The sequence below is a fragment of the Oreochromis aureus genome, linkage group 20 (genome assembly GCF_013358895.1).
Source record: "Oreochromis aureus strain Israel breed Guangdong linkage group 20, ZZ_aureus, whole genome shotgun sequence".
In the NCBI taxonomy this organism is placed as follows: domain Eukaryota; kingdom Metazoa; phylum Chordata; class Actinopteri; order Cichliformes; family Cichlidae; genus Oreochromis; species Oreochromis aureus.
Window position 1 is genome coordinate 24645942 of NC_052961.1, and position 24209 is coordinate 24670150.

The 24209-nt window shown below is 40.0% G+C and overlaps 2 protein-coding genes and 3 non-coding genes across 5 annotated transcripts; 2 read left to right on the forward strand and 3 right to left on the reverse strand.

The window, feature by feature from the left end:
* The first annotated feature begins 410 nt into the window (after positions 1–410).
* stac3 (SH3 and cysteine rich domain 3) lies at positions 411–8602 on the forward strand. Its single transcript, XM_031738201.2, has 13 exons — positions 411–681; positions 1334–1374; positions 1862–1940; positions 2359–2515; positions 2624–2721; positions 2846–2906; positions 6352–6449; positions 6651–6720; positions 6812–6861; positions 6994–7076; positions 7224–7275; positions 7363–7500; positions 8002–8602. The coding sequence occupies exons 2-13, from the start codon at positions 1367–1369 to the stop codon at positions 8107–8109; spliced, it is 1002 nt and encodes a 333-aa protein (XP_031594061.1). The 5' UTR covers positions 411–681; positions 1334–1366; the 3' UTR covers positions 8110–8602.
* A 3572-nt stretch (positions 8603–12174) lies between these two features.
* LOC116319015 lies at positions 12175–12287 on the reverse strand. The gene has a single exon (XR_004199352.1). It is a non-coding gene; the product is annotated as a U5 spliceosomal RNA (small nuclear RNA).
* A 1934-nt stretch (positions 12288–14221) lies between these two features.
* On the reverse strand, positions 14222–14334 carry LOC116319014. The gene has a single exon (XR_004199351.1). It is a non-coding gene; the product is annotated as a U5 spliceosomal RNA (small nuclear RNA).
* Positions 14335–15051: 717 nt separating this feature from the next.
* LOC116319016 lies at positions 15052–15163 on the reverse strand. Its single transcript, XR_004199353.1, has one exon. It is a non-coding gene; the product is annotated as a U5 spliceosomal RNA (small nuclear RNA).
* A 2870-nt stretch (positions 15164–18033) lies between these two features.
* LOC116318974 (neurexophilin-4-like) lies at positions 18034–24036 on the forward strand. The gene is made up of 3 exons (XM_039603897.1): positions 18034–18204; positions 22967–23416; positions 23531–24036. Exons 1-3 carry the CDS (start codon positions 18127–18129, stop codon positions 23789–23791), a joined length of 789 nt encoding a protein of 262 aa, XP_039459831.1. The 5' UTR covers positions 18034–18126; the 3' UTR covers positions 23792–24036.
* Positions 24037–24209: the final 173 nt, after the last annotated feature.

A 24209-nucleotide genomic window follows, 5' to 3' on the forward strand; every position in this document is an offset into this window, starting at 1 on the left:
ACATACTCTATCCATTAAGGCATATATATATATATATATATATGTATATATATATATATATATATATGTAGTAAAACATAGTAAGGGGCATATCATAACTGTATAGCACAACGATAATAATAATTAATATGCACAGAGATACAGCATGATATGGAAAAAATATGTTTATTATAAAGGCCACCTGCATTATTCATTTCAGGCTCCAAAGGATGACCGTGACAGTGAGTAAGCATGGATGCTTAGCAGTGTTTCTGTTGTCTGTGAACAAGTGGGACAAGGGGAAAGAGATGTATTGAAGACAGAAGGAGAAAATGTATCTGATTTCCCCCCCGTCATCGGTGCTCAGTCCAAGGTCCTCAGCTGTTGCAAAGTGTCAGCTTGACATAGGACCGCTAAGCCTGGCATGCACACAAGCACACACCCAAAATCATAGATACACAACTCCAGATATACACTCAAACTACAACCTAAAGTCACTTTGGAAAATATCTAAAGAAGACAGAGGGACCAGACTTTGTGACAGCCCAGCATCCCGAGGGCCTGAAGTGAAGCTGCTTTGTAACATACTGACCATACAGGGCTCTGGTCATTGCCAGCAGGTGAAAACCCATTCACTGAGATTTTGCCAGCACACCGGATTTATGATTTCTTCAGTGCGATCTGTACAAATTTAGACAAAAGGTAGGTTATTGCTGTAGTTTAAAGAATGTTTTTAATGAAAAAAAATGTTTGTGCATGACCTGTGTTATAATCACTCAGTTTATTTGAATTAATTTGAGTGAAGTTCCATTAGTTTTAAAACACGAGCTAAACAACCCCAACTCTGAGATTATCTCTGTCAGTTTACAAACTATGATATTTTTTTTTTTATTTCCATAACATTTTCTTAATTTTTAGTTGCTTTTTTCCTGGCTGACAGAGGCAGCCAAATTTAGCTGTGATGAGATTAAATTTCACAACCCTAGAATAGTATAGAAGACAAGCACATTCTAACACTGTGTGGATATGCAAGTGCATGTAGTGTTCACACGGACACAGAAATATATTTTCTATTGTATTACCATATTTGATATTTTTTTAAATACATTTTTAATAAAAACCAAATGCAGGCTTATTTTCTAATATTTCTTTAAACTTCCCTCTAAGAAGTTCAGGAATATGTATTTGATTTTTCACCTACTTTGAAAACAATTTGACATAATAGTGCATATGGGCTAAGTCATTCAAAGTTTTGAGTAAACAAATAATTAGTAGAACATTCTCTCATGATATCACTTTTATCAAACTGTCTCATCTTTCGGGAAAAAAACCCACCTAACTGTTCACTTTCTAGGTGGGGGTGAACTGACGCTGTCTACATCAAACCATGGATCCGTAAGTATAATTCTTAAAATCAATATACTTGCCTCTTGATACTCATTTTATTGGCTTGGTCGTAGCACTTCTTTACCATTTAAGTCTTAATTCCATTTCCTGTTTACTAAATACTGAAGTAGCCCATGCCAGAAAAATATTCTGGAGCATCATCTGTGTCTAAAGCAGCTCTATGTCCACTTGAAAGAATGTGCGGCAAGGATATCCTTAAACAAATTGAGTCGTATATTAAATTGCCACGATTCTACTATTTTAAGGTGGAATGGGAGTTTTACTTTACTTGTGTTTTTTTAAAGTTTGTTTATAGGCAAAACCTTTTTCCTCGCTTTATATGCTTACATGTTCCTTTAGAATAAAAAGTGATCATAATGTTGAGAATAAACAAAATAACTATCTATAGTCGCAGCAGTTAACCTCACTCATGGCTGAGTGTGTGTGTGTGTGTGTGTGTGTGTGTGTGTGTGTGTGTGTGTGTGTGTGTGTGTTGGGACGATGACAAAAACTCTGTGGATATCCATGACAACCCCCCAGCTCCTGACAATGTAGTGAGGGAGGACGGAGACACTGTGAGTGACAGCACCATGTCAACCCCCCGCCATTAGCAGTGCCATTCTTGGGCTGTTTAAAATAGCCACCAACTGGGACAGGGTTGCAGTGCAGCATCAGCTGGAAACAATATGAGCTTAAGTGTCCCTGTCTTATACAACCTTATGGAAAAAATGAGCACTGCTGGCTGATCTGGATTAGTCATCGAAATGTTATTCACTAGGTCCTGAAAAGCTAAATGTAAGACAGAGATCAGGTACCAGCTGATAAACAAACAAGGCAAGACACTAATGTAATACTTCATAATACTGTGTGACATTGACACTGGCAGCTCAGTATGTTTAACATTTAAAAACTTTAATAACAACTTATATAACAACTCTATCACATGTTTGTTGTTGGGGGTTTTTGTCTGAGATATGTCCCTTGGGTCTGCAGGTCTATTTCATATATGAGGAGGAAGTGGAGGTGGAGGAGAAGGAACCAGAACCTCCTTCAGAGTCTGTCGTCCGGGTCAATGACAAACCCCACAAATTCAAGGACCACTACTGCAAGAAGCCCAAGTTTTGTGACGTCTGCGCTCGCATGATAGTCTGTAAGTGCTGTTTTTTATATTAATGTTATAAATAATCAATCATCATATAATCCCATAGGTATTTGTTCTAAAGATTGAGACTGTTAATTTTGGTTCCTCATCTTTCAGTGAACAACAAATTTTGCCTGAGATGCAAAAACTGTAAGACCAACATCCACCACTCATGTCAGTCGTATGTCGAGTTTCAGAGGTGTTTTGGCAAAATTGTGAGTTTGCTGGTGTGCACTGGATATGAAACTATATCTGCAGTTTCCTTTTACTGCCCTTGAGAGTGAGAGAGATATATTTTTTAAAACTTTTTTAAAAAACTTTTTTTCTTCTTTCCTGTAGCCACCTGGATTCAGAAGGGCCTACAGCTCCCCCCTGTACAGCAGTGACCAACCAGACCCAAGTGAGTCCACTGAATCTGGCATGGCAATATATCTCTTGTGTATCTAAATTTCTTAACCTTAAATTCAAGGCTGCTACCGCAAAGGAAACTAAGCACGGTGTCTGTATTTCCTCTTTAGCAACACTTACGATTATTATATTTGACAAGGTGCATTTAAATATTTTTAAACTTAAACATGCTTGAAATGATTAATTTAATGACATTTTTAAAGGACAGTGTAAAGCAGACGCTCAAGCAACATTCTGACCTTTGTGTTGGGAAATAATATTTCTTAGGAAAACAGCAGAATGTGTCAATGTCACTATAACACTGATCCTTTTATCCCAGTGCTTCATACATTTAGTTAACACTAAAATAAGAAACCAAGTAAAGTGAAACAGCAAACTCTTTTTTTGTTTATTTTCCCTCCGTAATTCACATTCACTTACCTTCACTTTGTTATTTCCCCTGGTCCTCCGTGCAGCAACTGCAGTGGCTCCAACTGCTAAATATTAGTGATTTAATAATAATAAGAATTTATCACAAAGGTCATGGTAATTTTAGCATTTTAATTCTTTGATTTGTTCTTGTTCCAGGGGGAAATGATTGTACAGCATACACCCTTAGTGACTTGAAAAAAACAATAATTGGGTGCACAAGTTTATAATCTATAATCTATACAGGGGTCAAAAGTATACATGTGGTCTCAAATATTTACATACAACCCCACTAAAAATTGGTTCAGTGTCTCTCAGCAAGTTGCACCGCAACCAGACAAATTTGGTAGCCATCAACGAGCTTCTGACCATTCATCTTGGCAGAATTAGCAGAATTAGTATAAATTTGTTGGCTTCCTGCTATCCAACCAGCATAGTCCACAAATTTTTAGGGTTGAAGTTAAAGACCATTGCAGAAACTTAATGTTAGCCAGCTTTATCCATTCCAAAACCAGCTTTGATGCATGTTTGGGATCATTGTTCTGTTGGAATACACAGCTGTGCCCAGGTTTCAACCATCTAGCTGTTAATTTGAGGTGAATTTGAAGAATTTGTAGGTAGTCCTCCTTGTTCATTATTCCATCCGCTTTGTGCAATATAACAGTACCGCTGGCAGCAAAACTCCTCCCCACCCCCAACAACAGCATCCAATACACACTCATCACAAGGCTCGAGCCTGTCTCTCTCAACCACCCAGGTTAGGAGGGAACTGAGGAGGATTAATGGCAAGAAGGCAGCGGACCCAGATGGCATCAGCTCAAGGGTCGTCAGGTCCTGCGCGGATCGAGCACCTCTTCAACCTGAGCCTGAGGCTGGGAAGAGTCCCACAGCTCTGGAAAACCTCCTGTGTTGTTCCAGTGCCAAAGACTTCACGCCCCAAGGACCTCAAGAGCTAGAGGCCGGTGGCTCTGACATCCCACCTGATGAAGACCCTGGAGCGGCTGGTCCTGGCTCAGCTTCGGCGCCTGGTGAGCTCATCACTGGACCCACTTCAGTTTGCCTACCAACCTGGCATTGGAGCGGATGATGCCGTCATTCACCTCCTACATCGTTCCCTCGCACACCTGGAGACCGCTGGGAGCACTGTGAGAATCATGTTCTTTGATTTCTCCAGTGCCTTCAACACTATTCTTCCCTCGGTTCTGAAGGACAAGCTGGAGAACTCTGGAGTGGACCATCACCTCACTATCTGGATTTTGGACTACCTCACCGACCGACCACAGTATGTGAGGACTCAGGGCTGTGTGTTGGACAGGGTCGTCTGCAGTACGGGGGCCCCACAGGGAACGGTTCTGGCTTCGTTCCTCTTCACCATCTACACTGCAGACTTCTCCCACAACTCCACCCAGTGCTTCCTGCAGAAGTTCTCTGATGACTCTGCAATAGTCGGCCTCATCACTGATGGGGACGACAAGGAATACAGAGGACTGACTCAAGACTTTGTGGACTGGTGCCAGCTGAACTACCTCCAGATCAATGCCAGTAAAACCAAGGAGCTGGTGGTAGACTTCTGCAGGCACAAGCATCCTCCACTGCAACCACTGAACATCCAAGGTATGGACATTGAGGCTGTGGACAGCTACAGGTACCTTGGTGTTCATCTGAACAGCAAACTAGACTGGACTCATAACTCAGACGCCCTCTACAGGAAAGGGCAGAGCAGGCTGTACCTGCTGCGGAGACTCAGGTCGTTTGGAGTGGAGGGCCCACTCCTGAAGACCTTCTATGACTCTGTGGTGGCCTCAGCCATCTTCTATGGTGTGGTCTGCTGGGGCAGCAGTATCTCTGCTGGGGACAGGAAGAGACTGAACAGGCTGATCCGAAGGGCCAGCTCTGTTCTGGGATGCCCTCTGAACCCAGTGGAGGTGGTGAGTGACAGGAGAATGGCGGCTAAGCTGTCATCCCTGTTGGACAACATCCCCCACCCCATGCATGAGACTGTGACAGCACTGAGCAGCTCCTTCAGTGGGAGACTGCGGCACCCACGGTGTGGGACGGAGAGATTTCACAGGTCTTTCCTCCCCACTGCTGTCAGACTCCACAATAAAGACTTTTGCAGCTGATCAAACACACACATCCACACATGTGCAATAAGACTGCTATATGTGCAATTCTTCTTCTGACGAAGTTGTATTTTTGTATTTTCCTACTCAGTTGTATATAGTATTTATATTTCCATTTTATTCTATTGTATATATTATTCTATTCTATTTTATTCTATTGTATATGGTATTTTATTTTATTGTATTTTATTGCTTTCCAGTGTTTTCTAATTTCTGCTACACAACTTTGCACTTTGTTGTAACAAAACAAATTTCCCACCTGTGGGACTAATAAAGGTCATCTTATCTTATCTTAAAAACAGCCCCAAAGCATGATGCTACTACCACCGTGCTTAACAGTTGGTACAGTGTTCTTAGGTCTGAAAGCTTCACCTTTACTACTCCAAAAAATAGTTACACAAATAGTTACATCTTTGTCTTGTCTGATCATAACATTTTTCTCCAGAAGGCATTTGACTTGTCCATGTCCATGTCCATTTTGACCATGCTTGAAGGTGCTGTTTTTGGAGCAGAGGTTTCTTTCTTGGTCAACACCCTCTCAGTCCGGAGTGATATAAAAGTTAGTACACTGTGGACAGTGACACTGGTTTTTAACAGTTTCAAGTTCATGGCAGGCTTGAATCTTAGTGGTTCCTGGGTTCCTTCACTCTTCCGCAGGTGACATTTGAGTCTTCTTCCAGATCTTGGCAATCTGGTGAAACATTTGAATAACTTATGTACAATTGTTTGAACTGATGATCTTGGAATCTGCAGATGTTTAGAAATATCTGAATGAGTAAATGTAGTTTTCCTTTTTAGATTAACTCTTCGGGATCTTGAGAACGTAGACTAGTCAATCTAGTGTAGTATAGTGTAGCAATTCTTATGCTGCATGTTGATTTTGTGTTTATCTCTGTCCTTAACCAGACAACCCAAACCGGAACGACCCAGTTTTTGACACCCTGCGGGTTGGCGTCATCATGGCAAATAAGGAGCGTAAGAAGAATGAAAATGATAAGAAAAATGTAGGCATTTATAATAATCTTAATCAAAACATAAAATCTATGAATCTCAACAGTTTTTAGAGATTGACTCACTGCAAATAAAATAAATACAATTTATGTAATCAAGAAAATGCAGTGTTTGAAATCATTTTAAGAACAGATTTCATGTTTGATATATAAAACATGAGATCAGTGCTGTTTTAACACTGCTGTGTCCTCTAGATGATGATGATGATGGAAGAGGAGGAAGAGGAGAACCAGCAGCCCAAAGAGAATGAGGAGGGAGGAGAAGGTAGAGTTAAAGCAAGAGCTTATGTCTGTGGTGTAAAATATGCAAGTTAGTCATAAAAGATATGATTGTGTGATGTCTGATACTCAAACAGGGAAGCCTGATGATAAAAAAGAGAAAGGAGGAGACAAAGCAGATGACAAGGTAAGCAGTCGATTATTGCATACAAGTAACGCTTTGTTGCTAAGTAGCACCATACGTGCATGTTTTTTTTTTTTATTTAAACTTAATAACATTTGTCATATAAACTAGCATCCATGCTTTTTTTGTCCCCAGACTAAAGGCACTTTCTCCCAGTCCCACTATTACCTGGCTCTCTACCGCTTCAAGGCCATTGAGAAAGATGACCTTGACTTTCAGTAAGAAAATCACAATCAAATATGAACACTAATTCATAATGAATAATTCTTTCTATTTTGCTAAATTTAATCAACTTTCAATTTTAATTATGGAAATTTTAACATAAAGGCAGTGACAAAAGCACTTACCGAGAATGTGTTTACTAGCCCTGGTGATCGGATCACAGTGTTGGATGACTCCAATGAAGAGTGGTGGAGGGTGAGTTAAAGTTCTTAGAGGTTTACAAATGCTGTTTCAGTTTGTGCTATTGATGATGAGTACACAAATTCTGCTCTGTGTTGTCAGGGAAAGATGGGAGAGAAGTCCGGCTACTTCCCCGCCAACTACCTCATAAAAGTCCGAGCATCAGAAAGAGTTTACAAGGTGACCCGCTCCTTTGTGGGGAACAGAGAGATGGGACAAATTACACTGAAGAAAGACCAGGTAACTTCAGTGTGTGTGTGTGTGTGTGTGTGTGTGTGTGGTTTAAGGAGATTGGAAAGAAAAGCATCTGGACTTCTTTAAGTTTCCTTGAAGATGTTTCACCTCTCATCTGAGAAGCTTCTTCAGTTCTAAGAGCAATTGGTATAGAGTCGTAGATTTTAGGATCAACAGGGGGTCTGTGACCCTCTTGGGGACACTTCCATAGGGCTTAAAATCTGGTACGCTTTTCTTTCCAAGCTCCTTAGACTACGATGACCTGGATGACTGAGAACCTTCACAGACAAGTGTGTGTGCGCGCGCGCGCACATAAGATGTGTAAAAAATGTGTATAACCACTTGAATTAAAGTCAAAAGTCTGCACTTGAATACATCTTTATTGTTTGATTTGAAATCCTCTGTGTTTTTGTGTGTCTTTTATAAATTATGACCCAAATTGTAAATCAAAGTTCTTTGTCTTTATAATAGTAAGGTTGCTTAATCTGTTGCTACCCTGTATTTCAGATTGTGGTGAAGAAAGGAGATGAGAAAGGCGGCTACTTGAAGGTCAGCACTGGACGCAAGCTGGGCTACTTCCCTGCTGATCTGCTGCAGGAGATCACTGTGACTTAATCAACCTGATATGCAATGGAAAATCCATTGCATAATAACGAAAAGTATTAGCGAGAACTGGAGGTCCTGATTTTCTACATTTGCTACTAATAGAAAAGCTAAATATAGCTGTGCCTTTGACATAATGGTTTGAAAGTCATGTTCACTAATGCCTGCATTGAAGAGACATTTAGCTGATTTATTGGCTTTGCTGTGAACGGTATAGTTATGCAAGTGTTCGATTTAATTTAAAGTTTGATTTAAAGTTTGAAAAGAGCAAAATTTGCTTTGATTGGATTTGTAAATAATTTCACATGTATGGCTCTGAAAACAGAAAAAATCTGTGTAAGAAAACATCAGTGCTATACATTAAATTGTTTAGTGTGTTTGCACCATTTAATACAATTAAGTGGGTGTAATGCTTGTAGTGCCTAAAGAATTAAACCGAAAATGCTCTTAAAAACGGTCTGTGATGCTTTCTTTAAAATGTAGAAAATAAAACCTCATCTGAGAATAAATGGTCACCAGCAATTACTCTTCCCTGAAGTCATGTGCCATTATAAATCAATCAAACTTTTTTATAAGCAGTTTCATAAAGAAACTTTTTTCCCAAATGAAAATAGTATTTTTGTATTTATATTTATTGCATCATATAATTTAATCACATTTACTAAAAGGAAGCTTTTTGGTGGCACATAACTTAAAGAGAGTGTTACACCTCAAGATAGAAAGCCTAACTTTTACATATAAAAATAAATATTTTTACAGATAAAGACTTTTACGGGATTACCAAATCCAGATAAAGAAGTGCTCTTAATATGACCTAAGATTACAGTTTAATATATATGAAGAAGCGGTTGGGTATGAAGCAGGTATATTAACTTCTAAGTCTCCTACAGACCTCTCACACCCTTGTTTACTGTAAGTTTAGTCAGAGCAGCGCTGAGGGCCTGGGTGCACATAATCACAGAGGAAATAGATGGGTCATCTTGGCATCCTGAATGTGTTACTTCCTCAGTTGGCTCCAGGATTTCGACTATAGCCTCTGTTAAATCCACTGATGCTAAGACATGCCCACAAAGATCCATCTGCGCACACTCTGCTCCTGTATCTCTTAGTTTAGCTTGTCAGTTTGTCAGTATTGGTAATTTGCCTCGCAGCACTGTCTACGCTAACCACAACATGACACCCTTCAGTAGCAGCTGTCACTACTCTGATGCATCCATTATTAGGGACAAAGAGCTCAACAGTAAATCTGCGTGGAGCCATACTCTGCCACTATTCAACAAATGTTGCAGCTGTTGCAAGACTTCTATAGGAGTGTGAACTCTTTGAGGAACCTTCATACTGAGCAATGCACTGATATGCTTGTGTATACCATATCCACCCTCTGACAGTCCAAGACAGGTAGGAGTCAGCTGAGAACTTTCTCTTCCAATTATTAGTGTGCAACTCACAAAACTGCCTTCAGTGCTCCCAGGGTCCGCTTTCCTTTTTGTTTACACTCTGGTCCAGTTCTCTTGAGAGAGTTTGCATAATTATTTGTTCTCCACAAATAGGTATGGAAAAGGTCCATGCAAAGCATCATCAGAGATCCTGATATACTGTAGTGCCAAAAGTGATTTCTGTATTTGGCAAAAATTGACTGAACATATGTCAAACATATGGCTCATGAATTATATCACGTGATATATTTTGTGACGCAAACAACACTATTGTCACAAGGTAGAAACTGCAATCAGTTTGTGGCAACGTGACTTACTTATCCTTTAACTTACATATCCTTTATTTACCCAGCTAAAAAGTCTCTTTGACATTAAAAATGTCTGGTTTTAGGAGAGATCCAGCCAATAGGCCACCAGAAATCGCAAGAATTATAACATACTAGCTCTATAAAGATATGTTATAACCTAGATTCAATAATGATATTTGCACAACAGGTAATTCCTTTGATGATAGATAGATGATACCTTCGTAAATCCCCGCTTGAGTACAGCCTATCTACCAGTGTAAGTAGCTATATGAGACGTAAAAACAAACAAACACGGGAAGTCACGTTTTGCACAAAACTGTGAATCCATCACCTCTGCTCACAGCTCTCTTACAAACCCTGCATCAACATTAGTTCTAGTAAAATCTTTCCAGATGGCGCTCTCATTATTCCGCTGCCCCGCGTGCTGTGTGTGAAATCAGCAGAACGGTCACAGTCATTGAAAACTTCAGCTTTTACAGTATGAGTAGCAACCATGACTGTCCTCGGCTGAGGGATTCAAACTGCTCAAAAGCAGGAATAAAGGTCCGCACATCTGTAGCACTGTGCGTGTACACGCTCGCGCTCTTTTACGTCGCGCACTGTACAGTGTTTACATTGAATCTACAAACAGATTAAAATAAATGTACTCTCGTTAACTTGTGCTTATAAGGGAGCAGCCATTTAGTTCCGTTTGCCGTCCCCCTTCTTTGGATTTTATTGGTTGTTGGAAACCCGCTTCTATGCGCACTGCTGCCGACCAGCGGACGGATAGAAAAAGAAGTGGAGAGTTTGTTTTTTCTCTTCAGCTTTAACCTCCTGAGACTCGAACTCTTTCATGACATGCATTTTTAATTTCTCTTTGCTATTTGCGCTGATTGGGACCTGATGAATGGAAAAACAAAGAATTATCTTTTCACCTGATGTAGTTTCTGAGAAAAATGATATCCACATATGAGGACATTCGTTTTAAATTTTGATAGAACACTAAGTCACAATTCAGTAATGACGTGCAAAACTCTTTATTTGGTGTCTGAACACAGCGGCATTTTTCCTGAGCACAAAAACAAAATGAGAAACAACAACTGTGCCCCTTTCAGCAATATGGATTATTTGAAGTGCCGCTAACAGTTGCAGGAAGACGTATGTCTGTTACAAAGTTGAAAAAAAAAAAAAGAGTGGACAGTTTCCGGTACCTGGGGGTACACATAACTCAGGACCTGTCATGGTCCTGTCACATTAACAGACGAGATCTGCAAAGAGTGGTGCGCTCGGCCGGTCAGAGCTTCCTGACCTCCTGTCCATCTACACCAAGCGGTGCTAGAACAAAGCCAGGAAGATTATGATGGACCTCTCCCATCCCAACAATGGACTTTTCTCACTGTTGAGGTCTGGGAAGCGTTTCCGCTCCCTTAAGGCCAAAACAGAGAGAATGAGGAGGAGCTTCTTCCCCCAGGCTATTCGGGCCCTGAACCAGGTGTAGGACTGGACTCTCATACACACGTCACCGCATGCACCCTGTTATTTGCACACTTCTTATAATTTATCTCCTAAATCGTTATTTGCACATTCTTTTTTACTGTTAATTTTATCTTGTGCCTTTGTTTTATTGTTCTTCATTGTGTCATTGTTCTATTATGTGTTTTATCCTATTGTACAGTGTCCTTGGGTGTCTTGAAAGGCGCTTTATAAATAAAATTTTATTATTATAATTTATTATTTGTAACCGGAAGCACGGTGGCACGGTGGTTAGCACTGTTGCCGCACAGCAAGAAGGTCCTGAATTCAATTCCACCATCAGGCCGGGGTCTTTCTGTGTGGAGTTTGCATGTTCTCCCCGTGTTTGCGTGGGTTCCCTCCGGGTACTCCGGCTTCCTCCCACCGTCCAAAGACATGCACTTTGTGGGGATAGGTTAATTGGATAATCCAAATTGTCACTAGGTGTGAATGTGAGTGTGAATGGTTGTCTGTCCTTGTGTGTTGGCCCTGCGACAGACTGGCGACCTGTCCAGAGTGTACCCCGCCTCTCGCCCTATGACAGCTGGGATAGGCTCCAGCGCCCCCCGCGACCCTGAAAAGGATAAGCGGAAGCGGATGGATGGATTATTTGTAATCATTACATTTTGTCATAATCTGTAAATCGGTAAACTCTCTACTGTCGTTTAATGACCGGGAATCGCACAGCAACACGCATTTCACCACATGTCGTACTGTGTGGTTATGTGTACGACAAATTAAATATGAATTTGGTGCATTCCTCGCAGATTAGCAACCAGTTTCGGGCTTCGGGAATAGTATGCTGAAGAAAAACATTAATATTTTTCACATGCAGAGAAAGCCCCGCAAACGCAGGGCATCAAAAAATTGAGTAAAACTCTTGTTGTTCCTCTCCACGGAAATCTTTAGTAAAAGGCGAAAGATTTATACGATCTGAAGAGAAACAAGAGCGCTGACGTAAATGCGCCTGAGATAGTGGGCCCATTTCTCGCACTGGCTTAGTCACTTACGGTTTACTCAAAAAAAACTTCTGAGTTTATCTTTGATACACAAAGATACACCTTTACTATAAATATCCATAATACATGCACCAGAAAGTTATTGAGGGCGACAGATAAATGTGAAATACTTATTCTAAAGCTGCTTTGCGCGCATGGCATTGTGGGAATATGGAGACCCCGCCCCCTTTGTTTTGTTAAGCGTCTCAACGATGATCAAATGTCTGGTTTTTCCTTTAAAACATGAGGTGACTCTTGAATAAAAGAATCAATAGTCTCTGAATGGTGTAACATGGATTTATATGTTTATCTGAGTCTATTATGAAACTGCTGGTGAGTTTCAATAAAGTACAGTTTTATAAATAGAGAAGAGCTGCCGTTGACATAACTTCCTGTATCACAGGGGCGTTTCTGGGGGGTGACCAACTGACTTATTTATTTGTACTTGTATGTTTTGTCAGTGCCCTTAGGACTATTGTGATGCTGATTCAAAGAAGGTCAGTAAATCTAAGGCAGATTAAAGCCCAACTTAGGGATTCTTTAAGTGATTCCACAACTCACTGTTACTGTAACACATGACACTTTATTAAAGCGGATGAAACAGGAATACATGAAAACAGCACTGCAGGACAGTCAGTGAACTTTATTATGAATGCAATGCAAGGGGCTTTACAAAATCAACTGTGTACAGTCAAAAGTGCCTGTCAGGTATGCTGGAATGATACACGTTACCATCAACAATATCATTGTGAATGTTAAATGAATGTCACTTAAAGAAAGTTTACAACGAGCAACATATACTGACAATAGCCATACACGGGTAAATGTGTTGTAAATGGAAATGCAGTAAACCTGCCTAGTATGACATTAAATATACGATACACTTACTACTTCATATATTTCACATCGTTTGTAACGAGCCACCGAAAGCACCACCGGGCACTGCTGACGTGAAGGTGCGGGGATACCCTTTGTGCGTGAGTGAAGGCAGCGAGTCGGCTGAGCAGCTCCTGTCGAGGTTTGGTGAAGACCATACTTCTAACCCGGCCTGCTGACGAGGCGCAGGGGCATCTGGATTTATAACACGATATTCTAGTGTCGCCATCATCAGTTGTAGCGTAACCGTCTACAGTCACCATAGACTTTGCTCTACCGTAGACACGGAGCGAGCGGGGCAGGGCTTTGTGTCGCCTCTGACAGACGGATACTTGCAAAGTATCAGTGTGTGTATTATGCCACATCATTGCTTTACTTAGTGTTTATCCTAGTGGCCACAGGGGTGCGTTACAGCTGACACAATGACAACTTAACCTTATGTCTAAGGCTCTCCCCTTAAACATTGAAAGAGAACCCCCACTAATGCAAGGCATCATTATATTAAGTTAAACTGTTATTGTTCCTCTGCACAGAAATTTTTAGGAAGACGCGAAAGACCTATACAATCTGAAGAGAAATAAAACTGCCAACAAAACCACGGCTAAGAGAATGACGCCATTTCTCGCAATCGTATGATCACTTAAAGTTTACTCACAAAAAAAATCTGAGTTTATCTTTGATACGCAAAGATAAACCTTTACTAGAAATATCCCTAATACATGCACTACAAAGTTATTGGGGGTGACAAATAAATGTGAAACACTTAAAGCTGCTCTGCGGGCATTGTTCTTTTTAAACGTTTCAACGGTGACCAAATGTCTGTTTTTTCCTTTTAAAACATGATGTGACTCTTGAATAAAATAATCAACGGTCTCTGAATGGTGTAACATAGAGTTCTATGTTTGTCTGAGTCTATCGTGAGCTTTTAGCGTTTCTGGGGACGGCCTTTGTCTAAATGACGTAAAACCCAAATCTCTGTTATAGTGCAATTCTTTTTTTCACAAGGACAACAAGCCCCGCAAACGCAGGGCATCAAAAAATTGAGTAAAACTCTTGTTGTTCCTCTCCACGGAAATCTTTAGTAAAAGGCGAAAGATTTATACGATCTGAAGAGAAACAAGAGCGCTGACGATAATACGGCTGAGATAATGAGGCCATTTCTCGCACTGGCTTGGTCACTTACGGTTTACAAAAAAAAGAAAAAGAAAAAGTTGACTTTATCGTTAATACGCGAAGATAAACTTTTACTACAAATATCACAAGCACAAGCACTACAAAGGTGTTGTGGAAGACAAGATACATGTGAACTACTTAGACTAACACTAACTGCTTTGCGCGCATGGCATTGTGGGAATATGGAGACCCCGCCCCCTGCGCTTTGTTAGACGCCTCAACGGTGAAAATTTATCTGGGTTTTCCTTTAAAACATGACGTGACTCTTGAATAAAATAATCAGCAGTCTCTGAATGGTGTAACACGAATTTCCATGTTTATCTTAATCTATCATGAAACTGGTGCCGAGTTTCAATAAAGTCCATATCGGAGGACTGGTAAATAAAGAAGGTCGGTAGCAAAGGGGCACTCGGGAGAATTTGAATTTACTTATTTATTTAAAAGGGACAGTGGAGTTTAACATAGTCCAAGTACAAAACATGAAACTGATGTAACGCACATAAGTTTATAGCTATTGTTAATTTTCAACAATTATCCCTTGCTGGGCTTACAATCAAAATAGATACATTTTACAATAAAACATACATTTTCATAACTGACACTAAGTCACCGAGTTAAATAATACAGCAAGTTGCCGATATTGCATTTTATTTTTTAACATGAAAAACAAGCCCCACGAAAGCAGGGCATCAAAAAATTGAGTAAATCTCTTGTTGCTCCCCTCCACGGAAATCTTTAGTAAAAGGCGAAAGATTTATACGATCTGAAGAGAAACAAGAGTGCTAAATAAAATACGGCTGAGATAGTGAGCCCATTTGTCCCACTGGTATGATCACCCACGGTTTACGCAAAAAAAAAACAACCCAAACCCTGACTTTTTATTTGATGCACAAAGGTAAACTTTTACTACAGACATCACTAACATATGCAGCACAAAGTTATTGTGGGTGACAGATAAATGTGAACTACTACTACTACTAAAGTAGCGTTGCGCGCATGGCATTGTGGGAAATATGGACAAACGTTTTCTTACAGGGCGAGCAATAAGATCAACCTCTGAATTGTCCACTAGATGGCGGTATGATATCTCATTTTGACGGCATCCAAATTTTTAAGACATCTATGTTATCATCTACATGATCCTAACGCTAAACCTAACCTATAACCTATTTATTTATTTGTTTATTTAAAGTTGACCCTTCCAAGTCTTGACAATCAGAGCACACAGGAACATCACTGTAACAGACAGCATCAGAAATTTTTTTTTTCCAACATTTTTCCCAAAACCTTTTGCTTGTCTCTAAAACACAGGAGCAATGATGACTTAGATCTCACGTGGTCAGTGAGAAAAGGAATCTCTCATAGACATAATACTTCAAACAAAACAGCTACTTTAATCCTCAACACTTCAAAAAATATTACATATACATATTTTCTAGCAGGCATATACTGTAAATATTTTTAAAAAGATAAAAACATAGCCTATGTCACAAACTGTTTTGTGAAATCCTGTTTTGAAGCCCCGAGTTCAACTCTTTGGCTTCCATCTTGGGTTTTTAAAACTGGACGTGATGATCAACAGAGATATAAAACTGACTGCATGCTCATTTTACATGCACGTGTGGCCATCATATGTCAAATCATGCTGCGCTGAACAACACTTGAGAACAGTGACTGTCACCATGAGCTCTCCGGCAAAGTTTTTATTCTGATCGATCAAATCAAATGTGAAGTCAGAAAATTTTCTCATCGACTTCAATACAATCGAATTTCTTTTTTTTAAAGTTTAAAGTTTAAGTTTAAAAATAACAGACTATGCTATAATTAAGATGATAGATAGCTGAGCATAGTTATTAATAGCATAGCTAAAAAACTTTCCGGTCATTCATTTAATCGTTTATCTGTAATTATTGCTTTGATGTAGAATGGAAGGTAGTGGGGGAGGGCCATCTTTATCAATAGAAAAAGCTGTACAAATTAATGAAATTGTAGTTAAAGTTTAAAAATGTATGCACTCCTTCACATTTTCTAAAGTTGGACCAGATTCTTCACCTGGCCAAGTTTAGCCCCCGGGCCTTATGTTTGACACCCCTAAAGCTGATTTATTGTTTCATTGTTCAGACTTGGAGTCCTAAAACTACTAAGAACTGGCAGTTCTAGTTACACTGCCCCAAAGTCACTGGATTTTCAGTTAGATGCCTGTGGTTAACACAAACTTTATCTTCTACAAAATAAAATACATTGGTACAGTAAATCAGTAAATATCTACCCATCCATTTTCTTTCACTTATCTAGTAAGTAAATATCTCACTTGTAAAATTTCAGGTCATTAAAATGCTGATAGTTAGCAGTTTATTTCCTGTAAATGGATTTTGAGGAGAAAGAAAGAAAGAAAAAAGTGGCTTTAATTTGTGGAGAACATGTTGGTGAAAAACACATTTTACCTATGATGAGTTTTTATGTCATGCAAAACCTATTTGCTGCAATGATTCAAAAGCCTGTTGTGTGTGTGTGTGTGTGTGTGTGTGTGTGTGTGTGTGTGTGTGTGTGTGTGTGTGTGTGTGTGTGTGTGTGTGTTTTGTGAGCAATTGTAACTTCTTATCTTTGTCTACAAAACAAAAAGATACATGTAAAGGTCAGCTTAGGGACTATATTTAAAATACTTCAGAATGCTAATCCCCTTCACATTACCAAATTGTTTGCTGCCACAGAAACACTGAACCACATGTAAAAACTCACTAACTGTGAATATGACACAAACACCGGCTGTAGAAATGCCCTCACGGAAAGCAGTGGCTCGATCTTCATGTCTTACATTTTCTGTAATCCTACCTGCTTTAGTGAGATTTTTATGTCAAATCACAAAATTACTTTAAACTAACTATTAAACCTAAGTTGATTTAACTCACACTCAAGGCAGCAAGCAACCATATGCTTTCAAAGTTAAAACAGTTTAAAATGCGGGTGCTCTTTCACACTCATCGTTATCTGTCAAGTGAAAGAACTAGTGTGGAGGTGCTCGAACAGATGGAGCGCGGTGGGTTTGTGCATTTATACAAAATCTAATTTTGGTTCTTTATTCAGTTTAGGTAGCTGGTTACTGCTCGCAGTGATTCTCTGGCTTAAAGTTTCACTGCGGCACTGAATCTCACCAGTTGTCAGTAATTTTTCACAATCCCCAGAGAGCGCCCTCGTCATTTCTGTCAGCCTCCCTGTGGCTATGCGGGGACAGGGAGGGCTGTCAAACTGTGTCTGCCCGAGAGCGCCTTTTCACGGGTTGATGAGTCATAATAAGGGCTGTCCAGGTGGTGAAAATGAGGCTGTGTGTGTGTGTGTGTGTGTGTGTGTGTGTGTGTGTGTGTGTGTGTGTGTGTGTGTGTGTGTGTGTGTGTGTGTGAACATTTACAGTACAAGAAATTTGTTCTCCTCTTATGGATGCTATACTTTATTATAAATTTTTGATCACGTCAAGTCAGTTGTATGTGTGTGTGTGTGTGTGTGTGTGTTTGTGTGTGTGTGTCTTGGGGGCTAGAGAGAGAAGGAAAAAACAGAGAGTAAGAGAGAGAGAGAACAGGAGTCAGTGGGAGGGAGAGGAGAGGCGAGCAGAGCGGAGCGTTCACTCCAGATCTTGGGGATTTTCGAGTCTCTCACTGCGGATTGTCTCCTCTTCTTTAGAAGTGAAAGTCGACTTTAACTCCATTAATCACTCGGGCAGATTGCCTGTAACAAAGTCCCACTCTCTGGATGGAGAAAGGCTGCTGCAAAATGAGGGCTCTGTGTTTGAACTTTGCCATCACCTGTCTGTGGCTTCTTCCTTCATCAGTGAGTAGATTGCAGACAGCCTTTGCACCAAGTGCATGAAGAGTTTCTTCCATTCAGATTTCCTGTAAATGTGTATCATTGATTATTATTGATCAGTACCTTATAATCACATAAATCTGCTGCTTGATTTCTGCCACTCATTCTGAGATTACAGCACTGTTGCAGAATAAGACGTGGACTGTCAAAATGATCCCAAACGTCACTGTAGTTTTAAAATGTAACAAGTAACTTGCCATGGGATTTTAAGAAGTAGAAAATAGTTTTAATGACTTGGTAAAGACTTCATGGGATTTGCTGTTTTGAGAATATTGTGAAAAAAAAATCAGAGACCTGTTCATTTTTAGAAACGGCGTCTTGCTCTGATGTGATTCGCTTTGTTACTTTCAAACTTAAGACCAAAGACGTTTTCATTGTGTGAAATTGTACTAGGACTTGATTAAAGTGGAATCTTTTGTTAGATAAAGTTCAGGAAAGATGAATATATATGCCGCTATCACATTTTCAAATTGTTCCAGTCCCATGGTGTCTAATTCTCTTTCAAGCGTAGTTGTCATTTAATCTGCTCCCCTGTCTTTAATTCAAGTTTCTCATGCTGCACAAGCAGCCGACTGCATCATCTGCATCTCTGGTATTTAAGATGTCAAGTGAAAACCCTCAAAGCAACCTCATTTTGTGCTTTATTACTTGAACTAAATGAGTGCACGGGCTTTGTCAGTCTGAAGAAGTTTCATCACCCTGGGGCTTAAAAACATTCTTTTTCTTTTCTTTTTTTCTTCTTGGTTAAGTCGTAAAAAAAAACAAAAAACTGACACATTAAGGATCTTTTTAGCCAGTGGCAAGAATTCTATCTCTCTGTCCTTAAAACAAGCAAACACTCCTCCCAGGCTTTTCAGTTTTTACTTTTTTTTTGCTTCTGCAGGTACTTTTACACACGTGTTGTGCTTGTATCCCCTCCACTGCTGTTGCTCAGTTGCAGTCACTGTGCTGGCATCTTGACACTGAGCCGGTGACATTGCTGTCACACTATGGGCTCCAATTAGGGTAGGTGAGAACAGCACGTAGCTGGAGCTTTGGGTTTGTAACAATAGGCACAGCTGGAGCTCACTTGGTTAGGGGAGGAAGGCAGAGATTGGCACACAGGGATGAGGTGGTTAGTGGAGGGGGAGATGAATCCCGCTTGTTTGAGTAAAATAATGATATCCTGGGAGCTGTTTATTCAGAAATCTAGGTGAGATTAGCCCTAAACCTCCATCTGCCTCTGACACATTATGGCAAAAACAGAAATCAAGTCCTAAACAATGAATGTGCACAACTTTGTGCACAACTCATGTCCCTAGAGGCGTAAAAAAATCTTGTCCCATCTCCCACAGAGCATCCACCATTACACCCAAGCTAAAGTGAGTGTTTATATAAAACGAAAAGTGTCCAATTAGTTTTTATCCTAAACTCATTGTGCAAAATTGGTGTTATATACTTTTTGTATATACAGTTCGCATATTGCGACGTAGCTCCACACGTCAGCCGTGCAGAGCAAATGTGTTACATAAACATCACTTGATTTATTGGGATTTGTGTATTTTAATAGACACAACAGCAGGTGGTCGCCTGGCTTATGATAAGCTGCTTCATCAGTATGAAGACGTATTTAGTTTTCATGGTCACACTCTTATATTTTTGGAGTGCTATTTCTTTTTTAAACCCAAGAGGGACATTCAAGTGGAGTTAATTACCGTATTTCTCTGTGTTAATGATGTCTTCAGTTCTGCGTGAGCTGTGCATGAAATGTGGCGCTATCACAGAAGCCAAAATATTTAACATTAAAGCAATTAGTGGCAACAGATTGGTTTTTAGTTCCTGTAAAATATATTTGGAGTGTTTCTCCGGTACAGTGGAGTTAACACTGTAAAAGGCAGCTTAATGTATCATTTTGATGTGGTGTTTTTTTCATATAGTCTGCAGGGTGTTCAACCATACTGTTTCGTCTGATTTGACTTCAGGGGAAAGGCCAGGGAGCGTAGATACCTTTGTACAATCTGTTTCCCGAAAAAGGGACAAAATAGGACAGTAGAAGGAAGGAGGACAATGTGGGTGGAAGTGATGAATACAACGAACAAAACGTGAAGTCGTAAGCTCTTACCTAACAAGATGCATTCAGGTGAAAGCTTAATCCCTTTTTCATTTCAAGGAGCTGTCCAAATCAATCCAAGATTAGAAGCTGGGATATTTAAGGTAATGAAGAGGAGGAGGAGGAAAAAGGTTAAAGATTTTTTAGTCTTTTTGAGACCACTGAGACATATTTGGCACAGAAGGAGCTCAATATGGAAATGCGCCTGAAACAGTTGCATATTTTTCATATTTTCATACATTTATTATTTTATTGATTCGTCAGCAGCCACGTTTCTCTCTATCTCAAGCATATTGATTAATCAGCCTATAGACGGTCCATTACCAAGGTCGTGCAGAAACGAGGATTGAAAGTTTTAAAGGGGGAGTGAGAGAGGGCGAACGGCCGGGCAAATTAAAACGTGTTAATGGCAGCAAGAACGGGACTGTGTTTGTTTGTGGTGTGGGTGTGTGCATGTTCCTCATTACTGTAGTCCTTGCCTGAAGGAGATAACCTATTGATCACAGTCAATTTCAAGACATTCTCAGTGCGAGGGCCCGCAACAGTGAAGAATAATTATTTAAATCGATTATGTGCTGCCTTATAGTGCAGCTACAGTCAAGCTGTCCTTCCTTTGTGGTCATCCAGGTGGTCAAGGGCAGTTTTGCTCTTCGCCTTTCTTGTCACTTTCTACAGTCCAACAACAAAATCCTGTGACTTTTCTCCTATTTAATGGCGACAATGTTGACAACCCCAGAGTTGTTTTGGGTTACAGTCGATATGATAAAGTTCTTCTAGTTGTCTATGAGCATTGGTGGATATGAGTTTCATTTGGTGCTTTTAAGAGTTGTTTTATTAGTATAACAAAACACAGATTTTAGCATTCAGCCACTTTCGGTTCGATTTTAGGATTTGGGTCTCTCTTTCTTTTTCTGCCACTCTTTGAAATATCAATATCTACGCCAGTATCAAAAAGCTGGATGAAATTGTACATGTTGTGCTTACTGAATTCAAAATAAATAAATAAATTTTTTAAAAAAAAACAAGGCAACGTGTCTTTTCACTACTTGGCAAATTGGCCAATTACAACACAAATTTGGGGGATTTGTTTCCTAACAGGGACTGTTTCTTCAGTTAAAACAATCTACAAAATGTTATATTCTGTAGTGTTTATGGAAAAATGGTGTGCAAAAGCACAACACCGTGGCCAAATTCCATTTGTCTCCATTGTTTTGAAACTGCACCGGAGATCTCAAAAACTGGCATCTCAGTGTTTAATGCAAAGTAAAACGCAAGACCTATGTATAATTAGTTACCCCTGTGGATACACAGTTGTGGTGAGATGTTTACACTCATCATGGGCATGAATGTCATGGTAATGTGGGGCTTGTAATGATTTCTTTGAACGGTTCTTTTTCCAGGGTGGAATGATCGTACAGCAAAAATCTTTAATGATTAAGAAAAATAAATAACTATGTAAACAAGTTTTAATTTATTTTGGACAACAAGCTTCTGGCATAATTCTGGCTGGATATTTGACCAATCTTCATTTAAACAAGGTCGTTTAGTGGCATGGAGCTTTTAAGCAGGGTCTACACATTTTAAAGAGGACTGAGGTTGTGGCTTTGGCACGGCCATTCCAGAAACTTAATGGGCCATTTCTAAACAACTACAAATTTGAGGATAATCGGTTTAAACAACTAAATGTAAGAAAAGTTATTTGGATGTTTTACCACTTTGTCAAAGTCTGAAAGAACACCCAAGCTCTCCCCTCAGATGAGAGGAAATTGGTTAGGATGTTCAGGAATAACCAGGTAACCACCACGGTTCAAGTCTGCTGAAAACTGTTCACACAGTGGCTTCTGGAGAAATTTTTAATGGTCGATGAGGCAAAGATTGAGCTGTGTGGCCACAATGGCAAGAGGTTGTTGGAGGAGTAAGGGCAAAGCTTTCAAATTTAAGAACACTGTACCTGTTGTCAAGCATGGTGGTGGTCACATCCTGCTCTGGGTCTGTTCTGCTCCCATTGGTACTGGTATATTGCACAAAGTAGATGGAATGTTGATGAAGGAGGGCTATCTCCGAATACTTCAACTTCACCTCAAATCAACAGCTTGGACACAACTGCATGTCCCAGTTGGACAATGATTTCAAACATCTCAAAAACATGATAAAGCAGTCTAACAATAAGCTTCTGGAATGGCATTCCCAAAGTGCAGATCTCAATCCTATTGAAAATTTGTGGACTATGCTTAAAAGAAGCCAAGTAGAGTGGTCAAATATCCTGCAGGAATGATGCCAGAAGCATGTTGGTGGCTACCAAAAGTGTTTGGTCTAGGTGAAACTTACTAAGACATTTAACCAAATGTTGGTGGGGTTTATGTATGCTTTTGAGCTTGTGTGGATTAGATCAAATCCAAAACATTTCAGACTTGTGAAGCTAATTATTGCTTTATTTTTTAAGTCATTAAATATGTATGTTGTACAATCCCTGGAAAAAGAACAGTTCACTAAAACCCCAAAGCCCCATGACATTTATGCCCATAGTGACTGTTAACTTCTGAGCACAGCTGTATGTAAGCTGACAAATAAGCTTATCTTGTAACAATGGACGAAGAACATTTTCAAAATTCACTATTTTATACTTTTTTTCCACAGGTCCAAGAGATATCCAAGAAACTGGAATTTCAAAGCCAAGAGTGGGGTGAGGAGGAAGGAGGAAGAGAAGGTGCTGGTGGAGCAGCACTGAAAGTTAAACATATCTCCAAAGATTTACAGATCATCTCCACCAAACATAAAACACCTGCTTATGGCTCGCTTGGCCCATACGGTTGGCCTCAGAACGTCTCACAAGCCCTGGATCAGTATCTGTATCGTCCTCCTCCCAAATCCAAACCTCCAGCTAAAACTTCCCCAAAGGCCAAAAAGATCCTGGGCTGGGGGGATTTTTACTTTAACGTGAAAACAGTGAAATTCAGCCTCTTGGTGACAGGGAAGATTGTGGATCACATCAATGGTACATTCAGCGTCTACTTCCGCCACAACTCATCCCGACTGGGGAACATATCCGTCAGCATCGTTCCACCCTCCAAAGCTGTGGGATGGGAGGTTCTTGATCCTGCAGCTCAGAGTGTTCACACTAAAAACTCAGTACTGCTCCCAGATCTGATGTCCCAGTTGCCAAGCCCTCCTCAATCCACCAGCTCCACTCCTCCCGAACAGCAGAAGCAGCAGCAGGACATGATGATGGTGACTGAACTCAACTGCCGGATCGAGTACCAGAGAACCAACCGGTCCAAGAAGACCAAGCCCTGCATGTACGACCCAGGCCAGACATGCTACTCAGAAAACACCCAGTCCCAGGCAGCCTGGATCTGTGCCAAACCATTTAAGGTTATATGCATCTTCATCGCCTTCACTGGCACGGATTACAGACTGGTGCAGAAAGTTTGCCCTGAGCAGAACCAGCAGCACTTCGGGTGACAAATTCTGAGATATGATACACTGACTTCTCACTCGTCCTTCAAACATCCTTCAGAATCATATGTTCAGTTTTCCAAACACCTTCAACATAAAGATACATCATCAGCTTGTCAGTGAACGCAGATTGAGCCAAAACTTGTGTTGTCTTTTTTAAGGATGTAAGTTTTGTGTAAGCTTTGCGTTGTCTGAAAGCACACTCATTAAAACATTAACGCTGTTTTTGACTTTGTGTTTAAAACTTTTGCATCACCTGTATTTGACCTGTATTTTTTATTTTTTTTACTTGAAAATCAAAGATAATATTGTATATGTATCTATGTTTAAGGACAGAATAACATGTAGGTTTTCTTTTATAGCACAGACTGACTTCAGCTGATGTTTTTACTATGAAATTGTTTCTATGCCTGTTCGTTTTATG